Genomic DNA, 27,884 nt, shown 5'->3' on the forward strand with positions numbered 1-27,884 from the left:
ATTTCATTTCAACATTTAAGTGCCTCTTATGTGAATGAATGAATCAGTAAATGAAAAAAACATTCATTAGATAGTTATTATGTCACACACATTGTGCTGTTTATTGGGGGATATAAATTGAAAGTACAATGCAGCCTTTACTTTTGAATTTACATTCTAATTGGGGGATATCATACATAAATGAAAGTTTAATTGTGGAATGGATGGCTAAACCCAGGATTCCTTAGGCTGTTTTAGTGATCTGAAAGGGAGCAGACAACACAGTTCTTAGACTTAGAGAATCGTGACAGGTTGAATGGTAAAGCCTTGTGGCACCTCACAAGGAGTAATTGAGTTGGTAACTTTGATCTTATCCAAACATTTTAAGCAATCAAGTAGCCTTCATGGGTTTTGTGGAACTGGGGGAAGAAAGGAGTGAGGGAAAGGAAAATGAGAGAGCTCATCCCTTGGCATCTGGATATGTTTAAAGGGGGAAGGTGTTGTGCTATGCACATAGGTTATTTTGATGAGTAAGATGCCTCTCCACAAGTGGTTTTTAAATACAGTTTGAACTCTCAATCCAACTCCAAAACTCTTTGATTAGGAACATAGGTTGCTTAATCTTTTGAAGCCTCTATTTCCACATCAATAAAATTATCTCACAAAATTTTTGTGAAAAAAACCACTTTTAAAATAACATTTTAAAATTTATAAATTTCTGTATTCAAAAGATGAAAAGTGGTCTTTTCATATTTGCTTTTTAATAAAAAAAATACTTTTCAAAGATTAGTAATAGCACAGGTGTATCATTATGGTATTAATTATATTGCCTCTGTTATTATTCAGAAATTGCAAGCTTTTCCAGGTAGGGCAAAGACTAAATTAGGAAGTATACTGCTTCTCTTTTACTTAAGGCCCACACGATCAGATGCTTCTCTGTTCTCTGTGTTTTAGACAGAAGTCTCTTTCTAATAAAAACATTATGTATCCCCAGGACAGATGTCTTGTTCCCTAAATGTGGGTATACCTAGAATCTTGTCTTCATTCCTCTTTCTTTATATCCTCTCTTGGGGCTTTCAACAGCTCCCATTAGTTTTATCATTATTTTTGTGGAGATGACTCCCAGATTTGAATATATAGCTTTAGTCTTTTCTGACTGCATAGTTCCATGTCTCCAACTTCCATTGGGACTATTCAATTTAAGTGCCATAAACTTCCCAAATTGAATATAACCAAAATAGAGCTCAATGACTTTTCTCCAAATGCATTCCTATTCCTAATTTTTTTTTTTTTTTTTTTTTTTTGTAAAAAAGCACCATTGTCCTTCTAGTCACACACGTTTACAACCTTGGAGTCATTTTTAAGTCTTTTGATTCTCCCTAAATCCCTATATCTAATAATTTGCCATGTTTTGTTGATTTTTACCTCTGTAATGTCTAATAACATCTATATCCCCTTCTTTCTACAACAGTTGTCTTTGTTCTACTGAAGTTTTGATTGTTTTGAGATTGTGGTATTCTATGACTTAGAATCATAACACCATCAGGAAAACTGTTATTAAAAAGAGTTAAGTGTTAGGTTCTTACTAAGTGCTAATGAGATACTAGGTTTTTACTAGGTGCTAAGTCGGTACTTAACAATTCTCTAGTTCCGGCCTTTACTGGGAGTTTTACTTGTGAATTCCTGGGGAAGAGCTTGCATGCTTAGGAGGAGCAAGTTCATTGGTTGAAGTAATTTTTCCCAGAAGCCCTTGCATTATCCCACGCCCATTCTCTGGGAGGATAAAAGAGGGCAGCTCTGGAGGAAAAGAGAGTTTTTGTCTGGACAAAACTTGAGGCTGCTCTCTGCAGGAAGAGAAGTCGGCTCTGTACAGGAAGAAGAATCTGTCCGAGAGATTTGAGTTGACACAGTAGATCTCCTCCCAGAGAGCGATCTGCAGCTTCTGGAGACAACAGCACATTACATATTGGGGCAAGGACTTTTGCTTATCCTGAAAAGGACTTATTCTGAGCCCTTCAGAGGAGCTAGACTGGACCATCGCAATTTGGCGCCCGTCTCCGCCACTCTGGATTCGGGGATCTGAACTTTTTTTTTTTTATGTTTCAAGATCATGACCACCCTATGTTCTAAATCAAAAGAAAGGGGGAGATATTAGGTTCTTACTAAGTGCTAATGAGATAATGAGATATTAGGTTTTTACTAAGTGCTAAGTTGGTACTTAACAATTCTCTAGTTCCAGCCTTTACTGGGAGTTTTACCTGTGAATTCCTGGGGAAGAGCTTGCATGCTTAGGAGGAGCAAGTTCATTGGTTGAAGTAATTTTAATCTGTTGAGCAGTAAATTTCTTTTTTGGTATATTTTTATGATATGAGAGTAAGTATTTAGAAAATGCTATGTAGTCTATATTTTTGTGGTTTTTTTTTTTTTTTAATTTCAAATTTATTTGGACTTAACTGTAAAAGGCAGCAAGACATAGTGGATAAAAAGTTGGCCTCAGATAGGAACTTAAGCATTCAAGACTAGTTTCTAACACAGACAAGCTGTGTGTGATTGGCCACTTACTACATAATGACTAAATGTTCCAGGCAACTCTAAGATTATAAATAGTAGAGCAGTTACCTATTTGTATTGGTACAAGAGATTTCCTCAGTAGGGGTTTGCTATGTCATTGAAGTCATGGATCTAGACCTCAAAATAGTAGTAAGTTTTTAAAAACTAATATTCTGCGGCCCAAGTATTATTTTGCTTCATCTGTTCAAAAATGTTTGCTTTTTATTCTTATATACTAGGGATACCATCTGATCATAAATGCTTCAGTGGATTTTTAAAAATTTCTTTATTGTAAGTACTTTTTTCATTGGTATTGATTATATCCTATCCATACCTTGGATCCATGCCCTTCCTATAATCCTCATGGATCATAGATTAATTAAAGCTCAACAGGATCATAGTGACTGATTTTTATCCATCCTCAAAATGTACACCCCTTTCATTTTCTGCAAGTCAGAGATCTTCCTCTAGGTCTTAACACAGCATATGTGGGAGAAGTGTCGCACTTAGAATGTAGACTGTCCATTTTTAAATTTCTCACAAGTAGCCTACTTTATGCTACAAATTAGTCATTATTAAGTGATCTTCCTTAAGGTGCAAGTCTGATCATGGCATCCCATCCTTCTTTCCTCCTCTCCCCCTCTTCCCCTCTCAGAATACTCCAATGGCTCCCATTTCATTATCTTCAGGATAAAAAATATGAGTAAAACCTCAAAAAAAGCAAATATCACAGGAAGAAATTAAACTAATATTACCTGATGAAAGGTAGAGACCTATGGACTCCCACAAATTATGTAAAAACAAACCTAAGAATGGCTCCCAAGAAAAATAAAACTTGTAAAAAATAATAATAATAGTAGGAATGAATTTAGGGTTAAAAACTAACTCAAGCATTACCAACAGTAGAAAAACCTATCCTTATTTTAATTTATGTGGTAAATTTCAGGTAATCATACTTGGTATTTTAAATCAAAACATCTTTTATGGTATAAATATGCAAATCATGAAGTTCTTACTCACCTGCTTCTCTGTGTCGAATTCTGCTGAGATAAAGGGGTTATAGTATATTTCTGTTCAATCCTTTCATTAACACTTTATTTGCCATTTAGGGAGTTATGGTGTGTAGTAATAGTATGTCTTGTTGCGCTATGAATACATTCTTTGAGATTGACTTAGAAAATGGGCTTGAATTTATTGAATAATTTAATAGCTTTTTGCTTTATTAAAGCTGAAGGCCTACATTTTAAAGTATCCTCTTCCCCATGAATTTTAAGTTAAAAGACTGGCAGAGTTGTTTTGATTCTCCTTCTAATTAGTTGCCTTCAAGAGAGAAGATATTCCCAAGTAATCTTGAAGCAAAAACCTATAATTAAAATGACTTATTCAACTAAAGGATCATTGGTCTTGTTAAATAATGATTCCATAACTATATAGTAATTGTAATTTTTTGAAAACTCTTCCTTTCATATGATTTTTACTGTTAAAAACCTGAAGTGAATTTTTAAAATATCAACAAAATTTAAGTTTGCATTAAGTGACAATATGGGCAGGTTTGGAAATGGGAGGAGATAAGCTATAACATACTGAAAATGATATGGTATTTATATGAGAATTGTTATTTCATCTCAGATTTCCTTAGTGATCAATATTATCAGAAGGGAATACCCTATTCTGAAAGTTCTCCAATTGAAAGAGACCTTAAAAGAATTCTAATTTAATATTCTATCAATATTGAAATCCCTTCCACAATAGAATCCCTTTAATGATTAGCCTCTGCTTTAACACTTTTGGTGTTGAAGATAAGACTTTGTAAACTGATGACGTAGCTGTATTTAATGCAGTTTTATATTGAACATGTTTTGTGTCTAGCTGTTTTCTCCATAAAGGCTTCTTCTGGCTGCTGATTTGTCCCCAGTTGCTCTTTTGAAAATATCAACCTTTCCCCTTATCTTTTTAATTTCATGGTAATTAAAAATTTATTATAAATGTCAAACAATTTTTCCTTTTGATTTTAAAATTGAGATTTTTAAAGTGTCCTTTCCAGTTCTTTTCCATATTAAACAACTCATACCTCTCTTAATCAGAATTCTGAAATAATCCCCAGAAGAAGTTTAAGTTCATTTAAAAATTTCAGTGTATAGAAGTTAGAATCCAAATAAATTGTCAAAACCTTTACTACTAAGTTTAATTTATTCTAAGACTTCAGAAGAATTGGAATATAGGAAGTATTATATTCTTCAGATGTTTTTCAGGGAATCTAGAGGTAGAATTTAATACCCAAAGGGGAGAAATAAGCTGCCAAATTGTCTTGGACTTTTTTTTTTTAATAGCATTATTGTGAAGCAGAAGAACCCTTTCTCAGACCAATATGTTTTTTAAAAACTACTTAAGATAAAATGTGTAGTATGAGAAAAGATATAATTTACATTTGAAATATAGTTAACAAATTTCCTTTAGAGGTTCATTTAAACCAGATTTAAAAACAATGGATGAGGTAGTGAGCCAAGAAGTAAATAGAAACCTTTGTTCAGAAAGAAAAGTTTCAAGGATTTAGCTATCATTACGTAGTATTCCAAAGAAAAAATAAGCAGAATCCAAAGGAATTAGATATGTATTAGATAGTATGTCAAGTCTTATAGATCAAGAAATTTCAGGTGTATTTGAATACAGACCCTTAAACTTTAAGGGCTAAAGTTCTGTGGAGCATTTAACTAATTTCACTATAGATAATGGGGAAATGAGATGTTGAGTTTGATGTATTTCCTGATAGACTTGTAAGAATTCGTTTAGTTACTGATTTGTGGTGAAATCTACTTATTTGATGATTTTAAAGCAAGCAGTTGATTTTAGATTTTTCGATCCAGAACAGCCCAACATGAAATTGTTCAATCTAGTTATTCAATCCAGTATTAAAATTAAAGGATTAACTAACAATATGACCTTTCCATTCTTTTCTTAATGCAATTCATTGAGAAGTCTTATATATAACCCCTCCCCTTTTTTCTTTCTGTCAGATCTATCTGGTGACATCTCTTTGCTTAAAAACTCACTCTGTTCTTTATGTACCTTCTTATTGTTGGTAAAAGAAAAGGAGAGATAGTGTATATGTCTGTATCTAAGGATGCCCTTCCCAGCTTTCCTATTTTTAATTTCATTCTCTTTTTACTTCTTTCATATTAAATAAGGTTGAAAATTTTTACAGGCTATGATATGCTATTTATAATGCATGTGATACATGATTTCATGGGCTCACCTCAGGGTTCCTATATATATTAGAATGCTGTTTAGCTCTCAAGGTTTCATGCACAAAGACATAGGATCTTTAAGAATATTCAACTTCAGAGGAAACAACATTCTGAGAACTCCTATAGGGTAAGTCTTCTCTATATTCTTTTTTCCCCCTGTTTAAATTAATTTAAAATATCAAGAACAACTGGCTTTCCAAAGAAAACTGAAAGATAGTCTAATTGAGAATATGGTAGTTTTAGCAAAACATTTCGTTTGGATAAAGTAGATTTCATTTGTCTCTTGTTTTCAAATACAGAAGGCAATTTATAAAAAAGGACAAATTTTTTCTTAGGGTCCCTGTTATTTATAAATTTGTGATTTGTCAAATGATTCTCATATAAAAAGTGATTTATGGAATCATCTATTGACTTAATAAAATTGAAATGTATCACTTCAAATGACAACCCTACGTGAAATTCTTTTGGTATTATCAATATTCCCATCTTGTAGATTAGGAAACTGAGGTTAATAGAGTTTAAGTGATCATCTCTAGTGCTATGTCAGTCAGTGAATATTTGTGACATGATAGAAAAGTGCATAGGAGTGCAGTTGTGTGGAAATTGGAAATATGGCCGGCCTAAGCCCCCTCCTTAAATGGATGTTCAGAAGGAGAGGCCCTAGGAGCAAGAGTATACTGATATTGGATGGTTGAAATGATTTTGGATGATGAAGAAATTCCTGTGGCATAACAGAGATGTCCAAAAGAGTACCGCTGGGTACCAGTAGCAAAATGTATTTTCAGACCTCAAATGCAAATTTCTTTTCACTAGAACATGCTATCACTCCAGTAATAAAAGGTATATTTTGTGCCAGTATTTTAATAATTCTTTTCATTAACAAATTTTAAAAGTAATTTTTCTAGATTTTGCTTAGAAAACTCAATGTTTTCAGTGTACTTATTTTTCCCCATGTGAATGTAATTTATCTAGAATAATTACCTGATTATATAGTAGTACTTTTATTGTATATGTACTCAGTTTTTTTGTTTGTTTGGTTTTTTTTAATCACTTTTTTTGTGCCTAGTTGTAGTGTAATAGATTGGGCACTAACATTAGGAGTAAGAAAGATCTGAATTTAAATTTTACCATAGGTTTGTTGTGACATTTGAAAGTTTGAGAGACATAGTTTCTGTGTAATAATTCCTTTTATTAACAATGTAAGCATTTTATTAATAAAAGGATCAGTGACCCTCTCATATGCCAAAGACCCCTCAAGGAGCACACTCCATACTTAAATGCTCTTGAAAGGATGGGTACTCCTGAGAGTGGCAATTGACTCTTGGTTGGTTAACAAGTAATAAAAGAATGAATATTATAATGAGAGTAATCCTTTTCTAATGAGGGACTAGGGGATATGACTTTGATTTTGTCGTTTACTTCCAAATCACCCCTAGCCTTTGGGGGAAATCTAGACTTAAGGATCTATATTCCTCCACCCAAGCTTGAGTGGGCCAGGAGTTTCACCTTAAATTCCTTGTAAGATTGAGTGGAGTAGCAATAGAATATTAATCCCATCTCCTGTCTTTGGTCCTAAGGGGGAGAACTGAATCTCCTCAAATCATTGATTATTAACAATCATTTCTCTAATTTCATGACCCTGAGAAAGTCACTTTAAGCTCTTCTTGCCTCACTTTCCTCATTTGTAAAATGAAAGGGTTGGAGTAGATGTATCTCTAAGGTCACTTTGATCTCCAAGTCTATGTCTGTAATTGAAATGGTTCTAATGCCAAATCCCAGTAGGGCTAAAAAGTAAATATTAATAGTTTTAGTGGTATTCTGAAAAGATTAAATCATGATAGCTCTAATAATTTAAAATGCTCAAATGAGATATTAATAAGTACTTTAATATATTCCTTAGAAAATATATCTAATTGGGCATAATTTATTATTCCAGTGGAAGGAAAAGAATAGTATAGTGAAATAGTGTAGGGGTAGTGTAGTAGTAGTGGTGGGTGATGTAGTGTAGCAGTCCTCATTCATAAGTACTGATCCATGAGCTCTTTAGATTCAATCTTTAATTATTTTTTTGTGGAGCTCAGAAATGAGTTTTTACTCCAGATGTTCAGATCCTTTCATGAAAATCTGTAGTGTTAGGGACTCATGTTTTTGAATTTACCAAGATATTTTGGATAGATGACATGGTACTAATATTGATGCCTTTAAATGTTAATTATTGCCTTTTCCTAAATTTCCAGGTTACAAGGAGCTCTTTAGCAAAGGGAAATTCTTAAAGGGCAGTATATTCTCAAGAAACTTCTTAAGAAGTCTTAATTTCTATCCTCCAATTGATTAGCACTCTGTATAGCTCCCCTCCAGTGCATACTTCAAAAACATTTTGCTTACTTGTGATGAAAGTAAATTATTTCCTGTAGCGACTACAGGCAGTTAAGTGGCATGATGAATAGAACAATCGCCTTGAAATCAGGAAGACTCATCTTCCGGAGTTCAAATCTGTTCAAAGACATTTAGTAATTGTGTGACCTGAGCAAGCTTAACATTGTTTGCCTCATATTAATCATCTATAAAATGAACTAGAAAAGGGAATGGCAAACTACCTTGCCAAGAAAACCTGAATGGGATCAGATACAATTGGAAAAAATGACTGAAAACAAAAGTGACCCTACTTGATATGCTTACTTTGCCATATTTCAAGGTCAGTAATAGTATTATAATATTTTTCATTTCTGTGTCTAGCATTTTGAATAGCTCTTTGTAATAATATCCTATGGTATTATCATTATGGCATATACTCATACCCATTTTATATATGAAAACACTCAGTTCCAACAATTGATTGGATAAATAATTTGCCCCATCTCATAAAATCATATACTATAAATGATAGAGCAAGGTTAATAAGAGCCATTAAAATTTTACTGGAGTATCTCCTGAGTTTCAGAAATTAAAATCTGAAGGGAATATAATCTTCCATAAAGCAATAAACCATTAACTTAAAAGTAATTTGAGCCAAAGTTTAGTGTTTATATTTTTTAATTTTTGACTTTACGTAAAGGAACATAGGTAGTATGTCTAATACTTGGGGTCATATTGATAGTATTCCAATAATCAGTATTTTTAAAGTACTCACTATATGGGAAAAAGTTTGCTTGGCACTAGGAATACTATGATAAAAGTTGAAATAGGGCCTATCCTCAAGAACTATGTCTGTCTTTTGGGAGGGAAAAGCATAAACATGGATACATAAGCCCAAATTAATATATAAAATGAATATTAAATAATTTCTTGAGGAGGAGCACTTGGTGAAATGATAAATCAAAATAGATTTCACATAAAAGATTGCACTTTATTTGAACCTTAAAAGTAATTAGGATTCAAGGAACAGAGGCAAGGAAGGAGAGCATTTAACAGATAGGGAGCATCCTGTGTGCAAAGGCATGTAAGGTATGAACACTCTGAAATACTCGTTTAGCTAGACTATAATCTTTGAAGGAGTGTAATTTGCAGTGAGCCTTGAAAGATAGTTGTGACAGGTTTTCAGTGCCAAAAAGAAAAGTTTATATTTTATCTATGAGTCAGTTGGGAGCAGGGAAGTAACATGGTCAGTCAGATCTGTGCTGTAGGTACCAAAATATATTGCTTCAAAATGAAAATAATGTTAGATCACTTGACTGTACTTGGCTGTTTATGTTGTGATTTTACATTTCTGTTATTTATGGATTTTAGAATCTTACCTTTTTTGTGTTTTTCCTCCTTTCCCTGTTATTTTAAAGGCAAAATCATTTTCCTAATCCCTAAAACTTGCAACCTAGGAGTCATCCTGGATTACACATCCATACCTATACTCATATCCAATTGGTTGCCAAGGCCTGCTGATTTACTTTTGCAACATCTCTTTCTTGAATACATACCCATCTCTCCTCACACTTGCCACTACAGTGGTGCTGGCCCTCATCACCTCATTCTTAGACAATTTCAATAGTCTGTATAGATAAATTTGCCTTCACTCCATTCCAATCCAGCCTCCATTCAGCTTCTCAAAGTGATTTTCCTAAAGCTGTTCAGTCATGTGCAGTTCTGTTACCCCTCCTTTTTTCCTGCTCAGACTATAGTAGCTTTCTGTCATTTGCAGGATCAAATACAAAAAATCCTGTTTGTTCCTTACTATGCCTTTCCAATCTTCTCTATACATTAATCTGTGTCACACACTTTTTAAAATAATTTTGATTTTTTTTGGTGAGGTACTTGGGATTAAGTGACTTGCCCGGCATCACACAGCTAGGAAACATACCATATACTCTTTTTTTAAAAATAGCTTTTTATTTACAAAACATATGCATTGACCCTTACATGACCTTCTGTTCCAAATTTTCCCCTCCTTCTTCCCACTCCCTCCCCTAGATGACAGGTAGTCCCAATACATGTGAAATATGTTCAAATATAATACCATATACACTTTTTTTTTTCCCTGAGGAAATTGGGGTTAAGTGATTTGCCCAGGGTCACACAGCCAGGAAGTGTTTGTTAAATGTCTGAGATCAAATTTGAACTCAGGTCCTCCTGACTTCAGGGCAGGTGCTCTATCCATGCACCATGTAGCTGCTCCATAATACCATATACTCTTAAATGATATTGGCCTCCTTGCAGGTCTGTGAAAAAGACATTTCATTTTTGAACTCTGGGCATTTTCTCTAATGTCCCCACACTTGGAATGATCTTCCTTTTCATCTCTGTCTAAAAGTACTAACTAAAATACCATATTTTACAGCAAGCCTTTCCTGATCTCTCTTAAATCTAGTGCCTTCTTTCTATTAGTTATTTCCTTTTTTTCCTATATATAGTTTATTTGTATATATTTGTTTGTATGTTTTCCCCCATATTTTGAGATTGTAAGCTCCTTGAGACTGTCTTTAGGGACTATCTTTTGCCTCTTTTTATATCCCCAGTATTTAATACAGTGCCTGGTTCATGTGGATACATAATAAATTCTGACTGGTTGGTTCAGCTATGGACAATAGTAGCCCCTAGAATTCATCTTTTTTCCCCTTTACTTTCTTCCATCCAGCTTTTCTGACTGCATTAGCCTAGGTGAATAGCCTATGAAAATCTCAATTTCCAGTAAGAGAAAAATAAAATCAAATCAGAACCTCCTTAACATGTATGATTCTATTTTGCAATCAAAATCACATATGAAAACATAAATATCTGCTAAAATATTACGCATTGAAGTTGAGAATAGTGATTTCCAATGGAAGATTTTATGGTATTGAAATATTGAAATAAACTTCTATGTTAGAAAGATTTTTAATTAGATTAGGAAAACTTCCCTGGCTTCTAGGTTCTTGTAAAGTTTACACATCTCTAATATTTTAGCAATCTTTCTAAGTTATGCCTGTTCATTATATTTAAAGAGGGATAGGATGTATTTACTGGTACAGTGCCTCCCTCTTATTTAATTTCTTCCCCTGGTGCCTAAGGAAAAACAGTGGGAAAGAAGTCTAGACTATATAGATATATTTGAACAGATTGTCCCAGAATAGTGATGGGGGAAATAAGAAAGAATAATTGGAGATACTGTAGATAGTGAAAGCAGCAGTCAAAGGTTGATGTGCCTGACTGAATGGCCTGATATGTCACTCTCTGATAAGCATATTGGTAACTGCCAGCCTCAGCTATGCTCTGATATAGAATCTCTCTTCCACAGATAAATATTAAATGTTTATTACTCCATTTTTTTAAACTAGCGAAAAACATGTAGTTCAATGAAACATTTAAACAGGCAATGGCATTTTCCCAAAAATACTCATGAATTTGCTGGAATAAATACAATTCATAATTTCTACTTTAAATTTTGATTTTTTTTCTATATATTAAAATGTTTATGTGAATTGTTTTACATTTCTGAACTTCATTCTGTCTTTGATGTCATAAATTAGCTAAATAATCTAGTTATATACACACCAGACTATAGAAAAATATAAATTCAAGTTTTCTAAAAGTCAACAAATATTTTTTAAACTCTTGAGTATGTCCATCTTAAATCCTTTATGTAATTCTGTGTTAACCAGATTTTCTGTTACTTTTGAAGCTTCTTTTCTTTAAGTATTTAGATTCTTATATATAATTATGAGTCATGAAGTAGCATGTTGAAAGTTTGATTTTTCTAGGGAATTTCTTTTCTAAAACTATAGCATAGTAGCATTATATTAGATTTCATGTATATATTAATATACTTAAATTAGCTTCAGTTATTTTTATATATGCATTCCCAAGCAATGTGCTTTATGGTAGAGGCAGAGAAAATTTATGAATAAAATAGAATTTTTTTCTGGACTTAAAAAAAAAAATTTTTCCCCATGTCATTTATGGGATATGTGGCTATTCAAAAAGGATGAGAAGTTGAAGAAGGATTGTGATCTATATTAATAGAAGAAATATTGCATAGATGAAACCCCAGATCTATTTAATAATGAACACATGGAAGGATTTTGAATATATGGCATTGTGCAAACAAACATTCCCATAATATTTTGTTGACATTTTTATTAGTTTGATAAATATTATGACACTAAAAAAGGCATTGTGCTTGCATTGAAGAAAAGCCAGGCTCAATCCTGCCTCTACCATTATCTAGTTGTTTGACCCTTGACTAGTGCTTTCATTTTTCTGTACTTCATTTTCTTTTCTTATCTTTGAATTGAAGGGGTAGGACTTGTTGGCCTCCAAGGATACCACCTACTTTGAGGTCTATGGTCCTTTTCTTTGGTGTTTTCTGAAAATTAGGGAAAAAAACAATTTTAGTCTTTAATTTTGACTGTATTAAAATACTTACATTTTATACTGAATTAGCAAGTAAAAATGAAAACAGAAAAGTAAAAGAAGTTTATATCCCTTTTCTTCATTGATAAAATTTCTTGAACTTCCCAAAAGGATACATTTCTTTGCAAGATTAAATTTCTCTTTTGTTCTTTTGTATGTTCCTCTAATAGGATCATAGTTAGAGCTGGGATGGACAATAGAGATATTCTAGCTCATTCTACACAGTTTACAGGTAATAGAATTCAGGTCTAGCAAGATAAAATCATGTGTACAAAATCATACCACAACTAGCTGAGCTGAGATTTGGGCCAGTTTCTTTTCTGGGTTCTTCCCAATATATCCTTGCTGTATCTGGATTAATACTTGTTTTAAACATTTTAGAGCCATGCTGTTGTTTACTATTTTGCTGAATGCCATAAATCAGCTTGGCACTTAATAGATTATTATATTATCTTTCCTGGAATAAAGATAGGAGCAAACTGTACTTATAATAGTAAATAATTCTAAAATATAGCATTAACGAATGTGTGTCCATCCTAGCAACTGTAATGAAATGCTTTGACCATTCAAATAAAACTGACTAGAAACAATTTTGAAAAATGATATTAAAAAAGAGAAGTCACTTTCTCAGAGAAAGTATTTTACTAAGTCAAAGACAGCAGAGAGGTTAAGGAAAAATGAGAGTGGGGAAAATCCCCTTTAATAATATAATTGCACTAGACGACCAGTTATAATTTCCATGAAGTGAGAATGTCAGAAAACTAACTGGAAAAGATTAGAAAATCAAATAATCTAAGATAAAAGTAGCATGTCTAAATGGCATGCTCTAAGAGGTTACAGGGAAAGAATGAATAAATGAAATGGGAGATATCCTAGTATGCCAACGCTGTGCTATGTCATTTCTATCTTTGTATAGAAAGGTACACATTTTTCCCCCTTCCATATGTAATGTTACATTAACTTGAGAGGCTCAATTTTAAAGAGTCAATTGATATGAAGAATGAAAAGGATTCTGAATTAAATAGAAAATGAAAAGAGAAAGAAATTCCATAGTATGGAATTGATGTATCCATGAAATGACTTAAAAAAAGGAAAAACATCTTAAGAGTAAGCAAAAGTTGATGAGTGGTGATGAAGCAACTCAATGAGGAGGTAGTAGGAAAACCAATTAAGAAAAAACAAGGGAAAATTTTAAATAGTACAATTCCTGGCACTTAGTAGGTACTTAATAAATGCTTGTTGACTGTCTGAAAGAATAGAGAATTAAACCTGGAGAACATGCAATAGTAGTAAACCCTATAGTCTTTTTGTTGTTGTTCCCTATTGTGAAAGAATGTAATGTTTAATAGAATTTGTAGTCATGTTAGCTATTTGGTTTCAGTTAACAAGGCAAAGTGATCTTCATAAGATTTTATTTAATGTCATTGTGATGAATTCAAAATATGATACATGGTGTTTTGTATTGATCTACAAAATGAAAAGACTATTGTTTCCTAAACTATAACTAGCTATATTATTTCAAATGTGAGCTTGAAGGAAAGATGGCAAGAAGAAAATTGCCATCACTGTTAGCAGTATGAACTAGTAATAATAAAGACATTTCTTAATGATAATTTCTTGAAGTGGCTAAAATACAAAAAAAAAAAAAATGTATAGAGTTTTCTTGAGATAGTTTTCTGCTTGGAAATATAGTGTTCAGTATGATTTTCTTGTATACAAAATAGATTGCTTGTGAATTTTAAAAGTTGTACTTAATCTTTTACCAGAAAATTTAGGTACATGCTTTTGAACCAGAATATACAGAAGCTTCTTCATTTATCCCCAGTCGGTTTCATTTAAGCATGAGAAAGTATCACGCACTGTTTGGCGTGGTCTGCTGTGAACTGTGCAGCCATCATGCTTAAGTAGATTTTTGTAAAAGACTTGTGTGTGTTTCGTAAAATACGCTTTATTTTAAAATTAGGGCTTCCTGTTGCAGCTGTTCCAGGAGCTCTGAGTCCTTTGGCTATTCCAAATGCTGCTGCAGCAGCTGCTGCAGCTGCTGCTGGCCGAGTGGGTATGCCTGGAGTCTCAGCTGGTGGCAACACAGTCCTGTTGGTTAGCAATTTAAATGAAGAGGTTAGTGAAACTATTTACTAGCTTTCATTCTTTTAACTTCATTTCATTTGTGAAAGTTTATCATTTTTCTTTATTACATTTTTCCTTATATACATATTAGTCAAAGTATTTTCTGTTTATGTCTACTTCTGAATAAAATTAAAGTACTTAAGAAAATACTTTATTTTCCTAGATAGTCATTTATATATTTCTTTATCAGTAGCTACCTATTTTTCCTAAGAAAAATATGGTTAACATGCTATGGTTTGGCTTTTTTATTTTACATTTTGTTTCCAAAGGCAAATGTGATCTAATTTGCAGATTTAACTCTACAACAATTTTGCTCGTCTTTTCTGATAATTTGCTTGTTCATTTCATGCTTACATGTCATTGCATTTTTAAAATCTTATTTTATGTGAACTACTCTAATACATTTTTCTTTGAAGGTTCTCCCAAAGATCTTGACGAGGCACTCTTCCAGTCTTTCTTAGTAATTTTTTCTTTGCAGTTTTTAGTCATTGTCTTCTTTTTAAAAAAACAAAAAACAAAAAAACAAAACAAAAAAAACAAACTCTTCACCTTTAGTATTTTTCTTTCTTGTTAAATCTGAAATCTAAGGGTTTTTTTTTTCTTTAGTTCTACATTTTATGTCTCGTATATTTTATTTTGATTGCTGTGAAAGCTGGTATGAAATGTGGGAAACTTGATGTATTGACTTATGATGTCTAGTTTGAATATTTGTTTCATTTCAATTGGCCTCTGTTAATGTGAGAACATTAAGCTTATTTTATCATTTGATACTTTTTGTCATTCACAGTTTTGCATGCTAAAATGTTTGAATCAGAGCGCCTTTAAAAAAAAAAAAAAAAAAAAAAAAAAAAACTTTTGCCTGCATTTCATAACCAGCCATGCTTATGCAGTTGAAGTTCAAAGTTTAAAATTCCTATTGCATGCTTTCTCCTCCCTCCCCCCATGTTGAGATGAAATGCTGTAATTTACTCTTTGATATGGATGTACTTTACCCATATTTGTCTTGGGTGACTACATTTTACTCAGTTTTTCTTGTACAGTACATAAACCAACCATTTTCTGACCAAATTCCTGCATTTCCTATGTACTGACCTATATTTTATTTTTTTTGTTCCCCAATTCCTTATTTTTCTTCTGCATTGCTGTTTCCCTTCCCCATTTCATCCTTTTCCCTATGTGTTCACCTTCCCTTTCCTTGTCTTTTCCCAAATGCCCATTCCCTTCCCTGTCTTATCCTTTATTTTCCTTGTCCTTGTCTTCATTCCCTGTCTCCATTCCCTATGTTCATGCTTCTGTGCTTGAACAAATGTTCCTCGGACCAACTTGCCCCAATTAACCGCCTTGAACCATGATCCATGACCACCTCACCATTCTGCGGGAACCACCCTTCGTTATGGATGATCTGTTCATCTCCGCTCTTCCTCGACTCTTCTCTCTTCTTGTCTTACGCTGCTTGCTCTTCTCTCCTTCTAAAGATGGTTACGCCCCAAAGTCTGTTTACCCTCTTCGGTATGTTATTGTTAGCACTATACTTTTATTATTGATTTGATTTTTGTTTCACCTTAATTCTTATTTGTAGCTAGCACTTTGGCTTAAAGTTGAATAGTAAATCTTTTGCTATTTTTCTTTTGCTGTTTAAAAACTCCATAGACACAAAATTTGTTTTAATGCATGCTAATTTATTTTGCATGGTCTTTAATTTAATATCATTCACATAGCTTTGAGGGTTTATCAAAAATTTATTCTTTTCAAAATTCACTGTTCAAAATCTTGATCTTCTTTACTCATTGGTATGAATGTTAAGATTGAATGAGTGATCTTGTTGATGTCTGAATGTTTGTTTCATTGATATGTCAGAAATATACTGCTTAGTTAACTTGCCCTTAAAATTAATTTCATTTTTGGATTACCTCTTTGACTTCAAAAAGGTGTTTATGGGGATGTGCAACGTGTGAAGATTTTATACAATAAGAAAGACAGTGCACTTATACAGATGGCTGATGGAAACCAATCACAACTTGGTAAGACTAGATTACATGTTTGTGCTCTTAAATCTTCAATTACAGATTTTTTAACTAACCTAATTCCTTTTACTCCATTTTAAAATTACTTTGTCTTAATCTCTAATAAAATGTAGCTTTACTAACTTCACACATCATATACTGAATAGTTGTGTTTCATGCAAATATTTGTCACTGTCATTTTCCATTGACTACTATAATTATTTCATAGATGAATTCTTTGGCCAAGATGGAAAGGAAAATCTCACTGAAGAAGTCATTTGTAGTAACATTTTCTTTGTCTAATGTACAATTTATTTATATTTAATTCTCCATTATAATTCTTGTTTATTATTGTAGTTTCAATATTTTCTTTAAAGAGTGGCAACCCCATCATGATGTCTCACTACTTTTATGTTTTAACTTGTTTTTTTTTTTGTTTTGTTTTGTTTTTTTTTCCAGTAATTTAACCTTACACTAACTTATTCTCTCTTTAGGGATCATCATAACACGAGTCTGTAGCATAGATGCAGACTCAGCTGATTCTTATTTTTGCTTTCCACATACAAAAGCTAAATATTCTCATTCCTGACTTGTCTCCCCTTTAGGTACACTCTTCATTATTCCCATCCCAGCAATAAGCTGCTCTTTAGATGTAATTTATATTTCTCCCACCTGATTTCTCTTAGTCAGGTATCTAATTCAGAAGAAAAGAAGAAGCCTTGAACTATTACCCACTCTTCATGTGTCTTCCTCAAAGAGGAGAGACTTGGGAAAAGGGGAGCTGGGCTGGGGTAATGACAACTGTCTTCAAAGAAAGATTGGGCCTTTTCTGATTGGCTCCAAAGAATCAACTAAGAGAGATGGGTGGAAATTGCAAAGAAATAAATTTAGGCATAATGTCAGGGGGGAAAATTCAGTACCAAAACTGTTCCAGAACAGAATGGGTTGCTTTGGGAGGGCATTTTTCCTTCCCTAGGGTTTTCAAGCAGAGACTGGATAATCACATATCAGGTATGTAATATAGCATTTGCTTATTCAAGAATGTGTTGGGTTAGATGGGAAGGGGAAAAGAAAACAAATACTTATCAAGAACCTGCTATGTGTCAGACACTGGATATGTGCTTTGCTATATATCTTTTTTAAGTGGTCTCCAGTGTCCCAATTCCAAAATTTTGCCACTTAGAAAACATTGAGGAAAAAAAAGCTAAGAGGGAATGTTGATTTTTTTCACTATCAATTTAGAAACATTCTTCCCCATCCCTTTGTTGTTTTCCCTGGGCCTCAATGTGATTGGTTTTGAGTGAGTTCTTAGAACTAGAATTTGTTTGCTCTAGTTTGTTTTGCATATCATGATTTATTTAGTAAGAGCATAAAGGGTATCTCAAAAGTATTATTGCAGTTTTAAGCTTTTGTAGCTTTTTAAAATTGCACTAAGCTGGGGGGAGGGGCTATTGGGAAGGAGGGGAAAAATTGGAATGCAAGGTTTTACAAGGGTCAGTGTTGAAAAATTTTTTCATGCATGTGTTTTGAAAATAAAAAGCTTTGATAAAATAATAAAAATTGCACTATGACTTTTAGAACAGTATACTGAGTCTACATGAACCTTTCATCATAATAAAAATTTCTAATGTCATATTACTTGAAATATGAGAAAGTATTATTTAATGTATAAGGAGTTGATCTAAAAACTAGGAAGACCAGGGTTCAAGTCCTGCTTTTGACTTGCATGGGCTAAGTGATCTTGAGTAAGTTACTCATATAACTCTAAAGAATAAAACTGGAGGCAGCTAGGTGGCACAGTGGATAGAGCACCAGCCCTAAAGTCAGGAGGACCCGAGTTCAGATCTGGTCTCAGACCCTTAACACTTCCTAGCTGTGTGACCCTGGGCAAGTCACTTAACTCCAATTGCCTCAGGGAAAAAAAAAAAAAAGAATAAAACTTTGCAGAGCAAGTATTGATCTCCGTTAGTAGCACAGATTTGCTTAGAGTTTCTATTATACATTTGAAATCACAAATTCACCTCAATCCCTATTGCTTGAAGTATTTCTTATATTATACCCAGCATCATAAGCTGTGTATTATTAAGAAATCATTTCCTACCCTCGATTTAGTTTTTCTTCCCTTTAATTTCAAATTACCCTATTATGAGTTTCTGGTTTTCTGACTATGTGATAAGAAAGAATTTAGAATTTTTGAGAAGTCTTTTTTCATCACCCTCATTGATACTATGGAGAACTGTGAAATCTTAATTTTTGAAAAAAAATTCTTATAAATCTTTCAAATTTTTCATTCACCCCCAAGGCCTGGGACTTTGGGCAGGAGAGACTGAAACAATGGGCATTTTTATTCTTCTTTTAGAGCCCACTATATTGACTAAAATGTATGTGATAGCTTTCTGTTCTCGTGTTACTTTGGTTTTAATGGAAATTAATGTTCATGGGAGAATATAGTGAGTTTCCTGTAGGCAGATCCTTTTTTTGTGCTACTTAGGTAACATGGGAACAGTGAATGTCAATGAAAACAGTGAAGGAAGGAATAGTAGCTAATATTAGGGGGAAAAGAGAAAGAGACAAACATAAATGACTGCTTTGTGCCAGGCAATTTGCCAAGCATTTCATAAATATTATCTTTATTAGTTCCTATATATAGGATTAAGGTATATTTTGGAAACTATATAAAACCTATAAACCATTTTTTTAAACAAAGTTTGGAAAAAATAGTGTCACATACATGGTGATTGTTATAGATAACATTTAAAAAAAAAAAAACCTAATACTGGCAAAAAAAAGTTTTTTCTTCAAAAACAATTATTTTGCTTTCCAAAATAGCACATTATTTGAGTGCTTGAAAGGTACCACAAAGGTATCACAGTCAATTATTTGCTACCTTTACTTTTTTTTTTTTATTTTTTTTTTTTTTTTTTTTTTTTGAGAAGCAAGTAATTAGGATTGAGTGACTTGCCCAGTGTCACACAACTAGGAAATGTTAAATGTCTGATGCTGGATTTAAACTCAAGTTCTCCTCACTACAGGTTCAGTGTTCTATCCACTGTACCACATAGCTGCCCCTACCTTTAAAAGGCTTTTGCTTTTCATATTTTGATGAGTCACTTGTTTTACTTTTCCCAAATAACACATTATTTAGGTGCTGAAAAGTACTACAAAGGTTGTAGTACTACAACAGGCAGTTATTTGTTACCTTTATTTTTTAAAAGAGCTTTTATTTTCATATTTTGGTGAGCTATTTGCACAAAAACCACCTTCAGTTATTTTTATTTCCTTGTAGAGTTGGAATCTATTAAAAAAGAAAAATAAAAACTCCAAAAGTTGGATATATATATAGAAAGACCATGAGTCTATCAACTCATGGTATCTTGAATTGCTGGATTATGTTTAAAATGAACATTGACTATATTTTCTAGAAGCATTTTATTCTTTAATTATCTGTAAAAAGAAACTATGTAGAATTCTTTAAAATATCATTCCTGTTTTTCCAATATTTAAATGTACAGGCTATTCTTGATTATTTGGGCTATGATTATTCAATTTCATATTATTTAGACTTTAAACTTTTATCTATTCTGTTACTGTATTCTTTTCATTGGATACTAGAGGGTAGGCAGAAGAAATAGAAGGAAGTAATCTATCAAATGAATAAGACTGTGGTCAGTCATTTTATATGTGTAAGTGTATGTGCTCAATTTCCCTGCTGCTTTCAGTTTTTTTCTTGATATTCCTATTCATCATTCCATAGCTTTTTTGTTCTTAGAGCTCTCTGATAACCTTATATTTTATTTCTCTTTTGGCATTTTAGTTGCTACATTCTGAGGAGTGATCCTTCTTTCCTTAGCTTTTAAATCAGCCCTTATAGTGTTGTTTCTCAAGTTTGTATGCCCAGTATTTTAAACTAATAAAATCGTACTCACATGGATATGTGAGCTCACGGGTTCAGATGTTTTCTCTGTGATTAAGATTACAACCCAGTCATGTGTGTCCATTCTGTGTCTCTTGTCCCTGGCCTTCCTCAAGTTTGTCTAAGGAAATCACCAAAACATGTTGAGGTTCTTCCTTACTTTCTCTTGCTGTATAAAGGAAACTATTGAAGCATCCCAACCCCTGTGTTCCCTCACTTTTGCCATTCTCTTTTCATCTATACACTCCCCTGAAGACAAATGATTTTTAAATGTATGCTTTTATTTGTCTCTAAGAAAAACTGGAATAAATAAAACTATTTGTTAGGTTCTTACTAAGTGCAGTTTCTGGAGACAACAGAACTTTACAACTATTCATTTAAAATAATGAATAATTCATAGTTTGAGCTCCTAAGCTTTCTTATAGGATTTTATCCTTATTACTATGGATAATTGAAAGTTTTCTATGCTTTCATATAGAATGCATTATAAGATTTCATGATGGAGTTTATTCAGGTACAAGTTATTATGGTGTGTTTTACACCTTAAGCGAAGAACTTTTATGTCTCGGCATAGTCAAAAATCTAAAAATGATATTCTGGAAACGTTAAAAATGGGGGAGGGGAGAGGAGGCATATTTGTTTTTGCATATCATAATAGATTTATATGACCAAAGAAAATTAGTTGTCCTTGAGTTTTCAGAAAATAATGCATCATATTTCTATGATACCATACTTTTCTAAAGCACCCATAATCTCATTTGATCTTTACAACAATCTTATGTAGCAGGAGGAAGATAAGAAATTTATGCAAATAAATTTGTAAACCCAGACAGATTTTAAAAGCAGAGTGCATTGTCCTGTGATCTTCTTTTTCTCTCCTACAATACTGAAAATAAAGTACATATATACTTGCTATTAACTTCTTATTTCAAGGAACCATTATTTCTTTGGTGTGAGAATTCATTTTATCAACATAGATTGCAAATGTTTCTAGATACCTTAGTTTTTGTGAGCTGTCAAGATGGGGAAAAAAATTATCACAAGGTGGTCAGTTGGTGCTAGCAGTAAGCATTTTTCAGCTGATGTGTAGTCTGTCTCTGAGTATTGTTGTAAAGGTTTTCTGGCTTAGTAGTTTGTTGTATCCCTCTACTTGTCATAATTTTTAAGAACCCAAGGTTTCTCCAAATCTGAAAACTGAGACAAGACTTAATAACAAGAAAGGAAAGATTATAATCCTAGGTCTTCTGATTGACGATCTAGTATCCTTTCTTTTGTATTCTCACATTGCCTTTTTACCTTTATGTCAAAACCAATTCTATTTTTAGCTGTTTCACTTAAAGCTTTAGTCCAGTCCAAGTATATGATAGAAAGGAAATATAAAAACAATTTAAGTCATGAATGTGAGTGATGTGAAGATTTGAAGAATAGTTAACTTTTTTTAAAAAAAGAAAAAAAACTAGATTGTCCATTTCACATACAGAGAATAAAAAATTCAAACAGTTATAAAAATATCTGTATTTTAACCCCAGTTCAGTATTCTGCATTGATATTCTAATTCATTATTTCAGAAAGAATTCTTATAGTGTCTCCTACTTATCTCAAGAGTTCGCTATAATATATTGAATTACAGAATTTTTAGTAGAAAATAGTGTCAGTTACTATAACCTGAAAAAAAAATCTGGTAAATCTTTGGATTAGTACTGAGTAAAATATTAGTACTAAGTTTAAAAAAAAGAAATTAGTACAAAGTTAAAAACTTGTCTTTTATTATGTGAAATTTAATTCGACTTGTGGTGGTGTTCTTTAATAATGAATTTTAAAATCAATATACTAACAATGTTTAATTTACCCTTTGGCACAACACTGTATTTGTTTTGATATATATATTTTAAAATATGCCTTCTTTCCTTAGCAATGAACCATCTGAATGGACAAAAAATGTATGGAAAGATTATTCGAGTTACCCTCTCCAAGCATCAGACTGTACAACTACCTCGAGAGGGACTCGATGACCAAGGCCTAACTAAAGATTTTGGTAATTCTCCATTACATCGCTTTAAGAAGCCTGGCTCTAAAAATTTTCAGAATATTTTTCCTCCATCAGCCACTCTCCACCTTTCGAATATTCCGTAAGTATTCAATAGGAAAATGTAAAGGGTATGTTTTTTTTATTTATGCCATAAAGTAAAAGATATTAACTCTTTCTTTTTTTTTTTTCTCTCCACTTTTTCTAGTCCATCAGTAGCAGAAGAAGATCTACGTACACTTTTTGCTAACACTGGGGGCACTGTGAAAGCATTTAAATTTTTTCAGTAAGCAAGCTTCCTTGTTTTTAATTTTTAAAAATATAGAAATAAATGTTTATTCTAAGTAGTTTCTATTTTTTTCCCCAATTTTTTTTCTCCTCCACATACACATACTTAATCAAGTATTTACATTTTTTAATGTCTGCCACATTTCTAACTTGGTAATTTTGTTTCAGAAGAGATCACAAGATGGCGCTTCTTCAAATGGCAACAGTGGAGGAGGCTATCCAGGCACTGATTGATCTTCATAATTATAACCTTGGAGAAAATCACCATCTGAGAGTTTCTTTCTCCAAATCAACAATTTAGAAAAAGAGATAAAGATTTAGGGTGAATCACATTGTCAGTGTCATCACCTGTTGACTGTTCAGAAAAGTGGGGACCAGAGTTTGACTTTTGGGTTTTTTTTTCATGCTGTTATCATTCCTTGGTTATAATAAAATGAAATGCATATGTTAAAAGGCAGAGGTATTAACTGCTTTTTTTTTTCATCTGTTGTATAGGGAATCCATTTTATTGTCTGTTGAAAAGATTTCAGTTATATCCCACGTTTTTTTTTTTTTTTTTTTTTTTTCCAAACTTAGTTGACATACGTGCCTTAAAAAGGAAAACTAGTATTGCTAGAATGCATTTACTAGAAAAAAAGAATTCGTTGTCTAGGGCACATTGTTACATGGGAATTAAAATATGTTTAGGCAGGGGTGTGTAAAAAGGTTAAGTTTTTGTTTCTCCTGCTTGGAACTTATTTTTGATTATTGGCTTATCACATTTCTTTCTATTTAATCAGATGAGATACATAACATTGAAAGATTAAAACACAGCATTTTATTTTATTTTATTTTTTATTTCTACTGCCTTAGGCTTTCTTCCTTTAAGGTACATTGGCCTTCTGTATCTCATGATTCTGGTCTAGATTCAGTTATGAATGTAGGCATTAGTTAAAATTAACAAGAGTGCAGAGTATTAATTTCTTAAGACAACAAAAGTGATTTCTGTAAGTTTGAGCCCTATGTGGAAAGCGTTGTGGAATCTTAACCTTTTTGTACACACTCTTGTGGGACGTATCATATAAATGTCAGCACTAAGTAATGTCTTGTTTGTGGCTGAATATTTTTCGTAGATGTTTTTGAAGTTGACATGACTTATGTGCATTTAAATATATATTGCCATCTTTAGTTTGTAATTAAGATTTGGAATATGGTTGTGGATTTCTGAGCATGTGCAGACTGGTCTAGCTAGTTCAGGAACTGGTGCATGTATTTTTCAAAGATAAAGAAAGTGTACTGCGAAAATTTGCAGGAAGATTAATTTTGTGGCAGTTTTCTAAAACTGACAACCAGGTGGGACCAAAGTTTATGTGCCTTTAGTCTTAATTTACCTTGCATTGTAATATTCAGTTTTAATAAATCTTCAAACTATTTTGTATTTAGGAATAGATCTGACTTTACTATAAACATGGCTCAGAATCTACAGGTCAAATTAATTTGAACAATTCTTGTCAATCCGAATTGTTGATTCTGTTTAAATGACCAATACTTTTTGAAATTGATGTACTTAGTTTCAAGATTCATAGATTCTGTTATCTATGTAGACAAAATGGTCATGTATATTTTCTATTAGTTGGGTTTTTACATCTTTAGAAATGTAAAATTCAGTATAGTTTGGAAGCGGCACAATTAAAAATTAATTTTCTAACAAAGTTGGGAGGTTTGACGGTCGTTTAATTTCATTTTGTGTGTACTCTGCTTACCTCTGTAGCATGCTCAATAAACACTTCTGTAGCTCTGTATTCACCTTTTCTGTCTTTCTCTGCTGCCTTTTCTCTTTTCTCTTCTTTGTTTTCACTCTACTGTGCTTCTGAATTCATGTTTATTCTCTGCCAGGGTGGGAAAGGAATAATAATATAATATATTTCTATGGCTTTTTACCATAAATCTCAATGCTGTGAAAATATACCAGCTGGTTTTTTTTAAACATGAAAGACAGTAACTGCTTTTCAGGAGGACACATATTAAACATTTCCCACCCTGTATAACCTACTGCTTTAAAGACATAACTTTTATTGTAGCTTGTTAGTTCTCTCTATCTTTTTTGTTTTTTGTTTTTGTTTTTGTTTTTTTAATTTATTTTAGTAGATTTATGCACTAATAGATCTTTCAGGTTTGCCATGCTCTCGCTGCAGTTTCATCTTTCATCTTTTGTGTCTGCTAAAGATTTCCTACTAATCATAAAGTACCTTGTGAATATTAAGAAAGTTATTAACACTATAGAAAGGGAATGTAATAGCAGACCATACAATGATGAGGGTGGATGGGTAGATAGAAGTAGAAGAGAGGGATAACGAAAATTCTTGATTATTACAAGGATAATTTATATAATTACAAATGAAGGGGTTATAATTTTCACTTCTCAAAGGCTTTCTGTCAAATGAATAACATGTTCTCTACCAAGGATCAAAACATTTTTCTGTCACTTCTCTTTAAACTGATAGTTTATTGATATCAGATTATAGTGTGACCTCATGTCTGGCCCTTAGGTTTGCTCTTTTGCCAATAAATATCCGACAATTGTTTAAAGGTCACTGCATAACCAAGGGTTCTGCATTGAGAGAATAAAAATATATGAATTTAAGGATTATTAAATACATTTAGGTAAGTTACAAATCAAAAAGTAATTCATTCATCTTCTAGAATGAAACCTGTAGCAAATGAAATTTTATCAGTTTTGAAATTGAGAAAGTACATTTGAGATAGGGATAGTTTATATTTTGACAATATTGCAGTTCTGGAAACATTTTAGATATAGCATTAATTCTGTATTGAGTTTCAAAATGCCACCTACAGCATCATTAATAAAACATTTGTGAGTAGAGAGTGTTTTTTTTTTTTTTTTTTTTTTTTTAAATAAAGTGAGGAAGTTGAAAAACTAGTCCCGAGAACTAAGTGACAACCCTGTGCTTTCAGAACACAGGGTTTCTCAAGGGTCTTCAGATTTAATTAGGGAGAATATACTTATATATTCTGATTTGAAAGAGAGAGAAGCTGGGGGATGAAAAGTGGGAATAGTGCTACCCTTGAAACTAAGAAGGCCATGGGTTCAAATCTTACTTCTAACATACTGGCTATATGACCCTGGTCAAGTCACTTTACTTCTGTCTGCATTAGTGTCCTTAGTTATATAATTTAGTTAATAATAAAAACTATTTCTCAAAGTTGTAAGAGTAAAATCAATATATTTTTGTAAAGCACTTTGTAAACCTTAAAATGTTATGTAAATATTAGCTCTTTTAGCCAGCTCTATTACCATAAGTTTCAGAGCAGTGCAACCTGCTTGGATAGAGGGAGTTGTTTCTTGAAATATAGGTCTAGTCCATTCTCCTAATTTCTGTAAGTACTAAAAATTATTTCTTGGAAACAAGATGTGGTCAGGTAAGTCTAAATATATCATGTGAACTCCACTTTGATGATTTTATAGGATTTAATGGGCAAAAATAGGATATGTACATTTAAGGTAAATGTATACTTGAGGTAAATGGAATAATGTGAATAGTTAATATTGGAATGAGAAAAGACTACAAAGATTTCCTATTTCTAGTTCAGTATTCACTCGAAATTATGAATCCTTACCACTGTATTCTTGAAAAGTTATCATTTAGCATTTATTTCAGAACCTATAGAGATGAGGAACTAGCCTTTTCTATTACTTGAGGAAACCTATTCCATTTTTTGGATAGCTCTAATATTAGTAAGATTTGCCTTAAGTTGAGTTAAAATCCTTCTCCCTTTAACTTCAATATAGTTTTGTCTTCTAGGAGCAAGTGCATGAAAATAAAAGGGAGGCAGGAAGCATGGGACATGTTCAGGGACTGGTGAGTAAGCCAATTTTGGCAGGAGCTGTATGTGAAGAAAAGTAAGGTGAAAACACTAAAAAGGTAAAATCATGGAATTTTAGAGTATTATAGTCGGGGGAAATGAAAAGATCAATTTACTTTAATCTGATACATGAATTGCTTCTACAACATTCCTGATAAATGCTTTATTAGACCTTGCTGAAATACCTCAAATGACAGGGAATTTAATAGTTTATGAGACAGTCTGTTCCTTTTTAATAATTAGAAAGTTTTTACTTAGCCAAAATATACCTAAAACTTCATATAATCCTAGAAACCTCATGTAATCCAACTCTCCTACCTTCTACAACATTCACACCAAAACTAGAAATCTAGTTTATACTTGATCTCCGAGTAACAGGTAATCTCACTCTTTCCTGAGCCAAGTAATTTTTGTTTTGTTAGTTTGTTTATAGGAATTTTTCATTAGGTTAAGTTAAAATCTACTTCTTTATAGCTTCTACCATTTACTCTAGGTACTAAATAGAACAAATTTAATTCTTCTTTCAGGTTCTTGAAGGCTACTGTCATGCCCGTTCTTAATCTTTTTTAAAATACCCTAATCTTTTCTAAAATTTCTTCATGTAATCCTTGTGTAGCATAATCTCAAGAAAGGCAATTCTCCATTTTGGATTCTTAGTTACAGTATGTCTCTTACAATATGTTATTGTATATGAATACAAGATGTCTGACCAAAAAAAAATGTAGTGAAACTGTTGCCTCTGTCATTCTGTATATTATGCCTATCCACACAAAATAAAACCGAATTTTATGATCTGTCGTCATAATGTTGACTGTCATTGAGCATGCTTTGTGCTACTGTCCTCTTCTTTGTTCATGAACTCATGATTGCTTTTATCTGATCACAATCTTTTGTTATTCCACATTTCTCAGCTTTTTGACTTCTCCCCCCAACCTGCTCTTCATCTTTATTTTGACCTCTAATCACTCCACCCTCAATTTTTTTTTTTTTTAACCAGGTCATCTATTACCTATACACTTCTACATTCTTTTCTCCTTTCATCTTGACCCCTTAGATTTCTCAAACCAATT

General features: G+C 32.5%; 1 protein-coding gene across 4 annotated transcripts in view; it reads left to right on the plus strand.

The window, feature by feature from the left end:
* PTBP2 (polypyrimidine tract binding protein 2) overlaps positions 1-24,641 on the plus strand; it is a 114,642-nt gene extending 90,001 nt beyond the window's left edge. The window contains exons 9-14 of one of the 4 annotated variants that reach the window (XM_074262753.1): positions 14,557-14,711; positions 16,196-16,229; positions 16,649-16,741; positions 22,549-22,765; positions 22,871-22,948; positions 23,119-24,641. In XM_074262753.1, coding sequence (XP_074118854.1) covers positions 14,557-14,711; positions 16,196-16,229; positions 16,649-16,741; positions 22,549-22,765; positions 22,871-22,948; positions 23,119-23,251 — 710 coding nt within the window. In that variant the 3' untranslated portion in view covers positions 23,252-24,641. The remainder of the gene's footprint in view (positions 1-14,556; positions 14,712-16,195; positions 16,230-16,648; positions 16,742-22,548; positions 22,766-22,870; positions 22,949-23,118) is intronic. The other 3 variants (XM_074262754.1, XM_074262755.1, XM_074262756.1) reach the window with 3 other exon arrangements.
* The last annotated feature ends 3,243 nt before the right edge of the window (positions 24,642-27,884 follow it).

This window comes from Sminthopsis crassicaudata, chromosome 4 (genome assembly GCF_048593235.1).
Source record: "Sminthopsis crassicaudata isolate SCR6 chromosome 4, ASM4859323v1, whole genome shotgun sequence".
In the NCBI taxonomy this organism is placed as follows: Eukaryota; Metazoa; Chordata; class Mammalia; order Dasyuromorphia; family Dasyuridae; genus Sminthopsis; species Sminthopsis crassicaudata.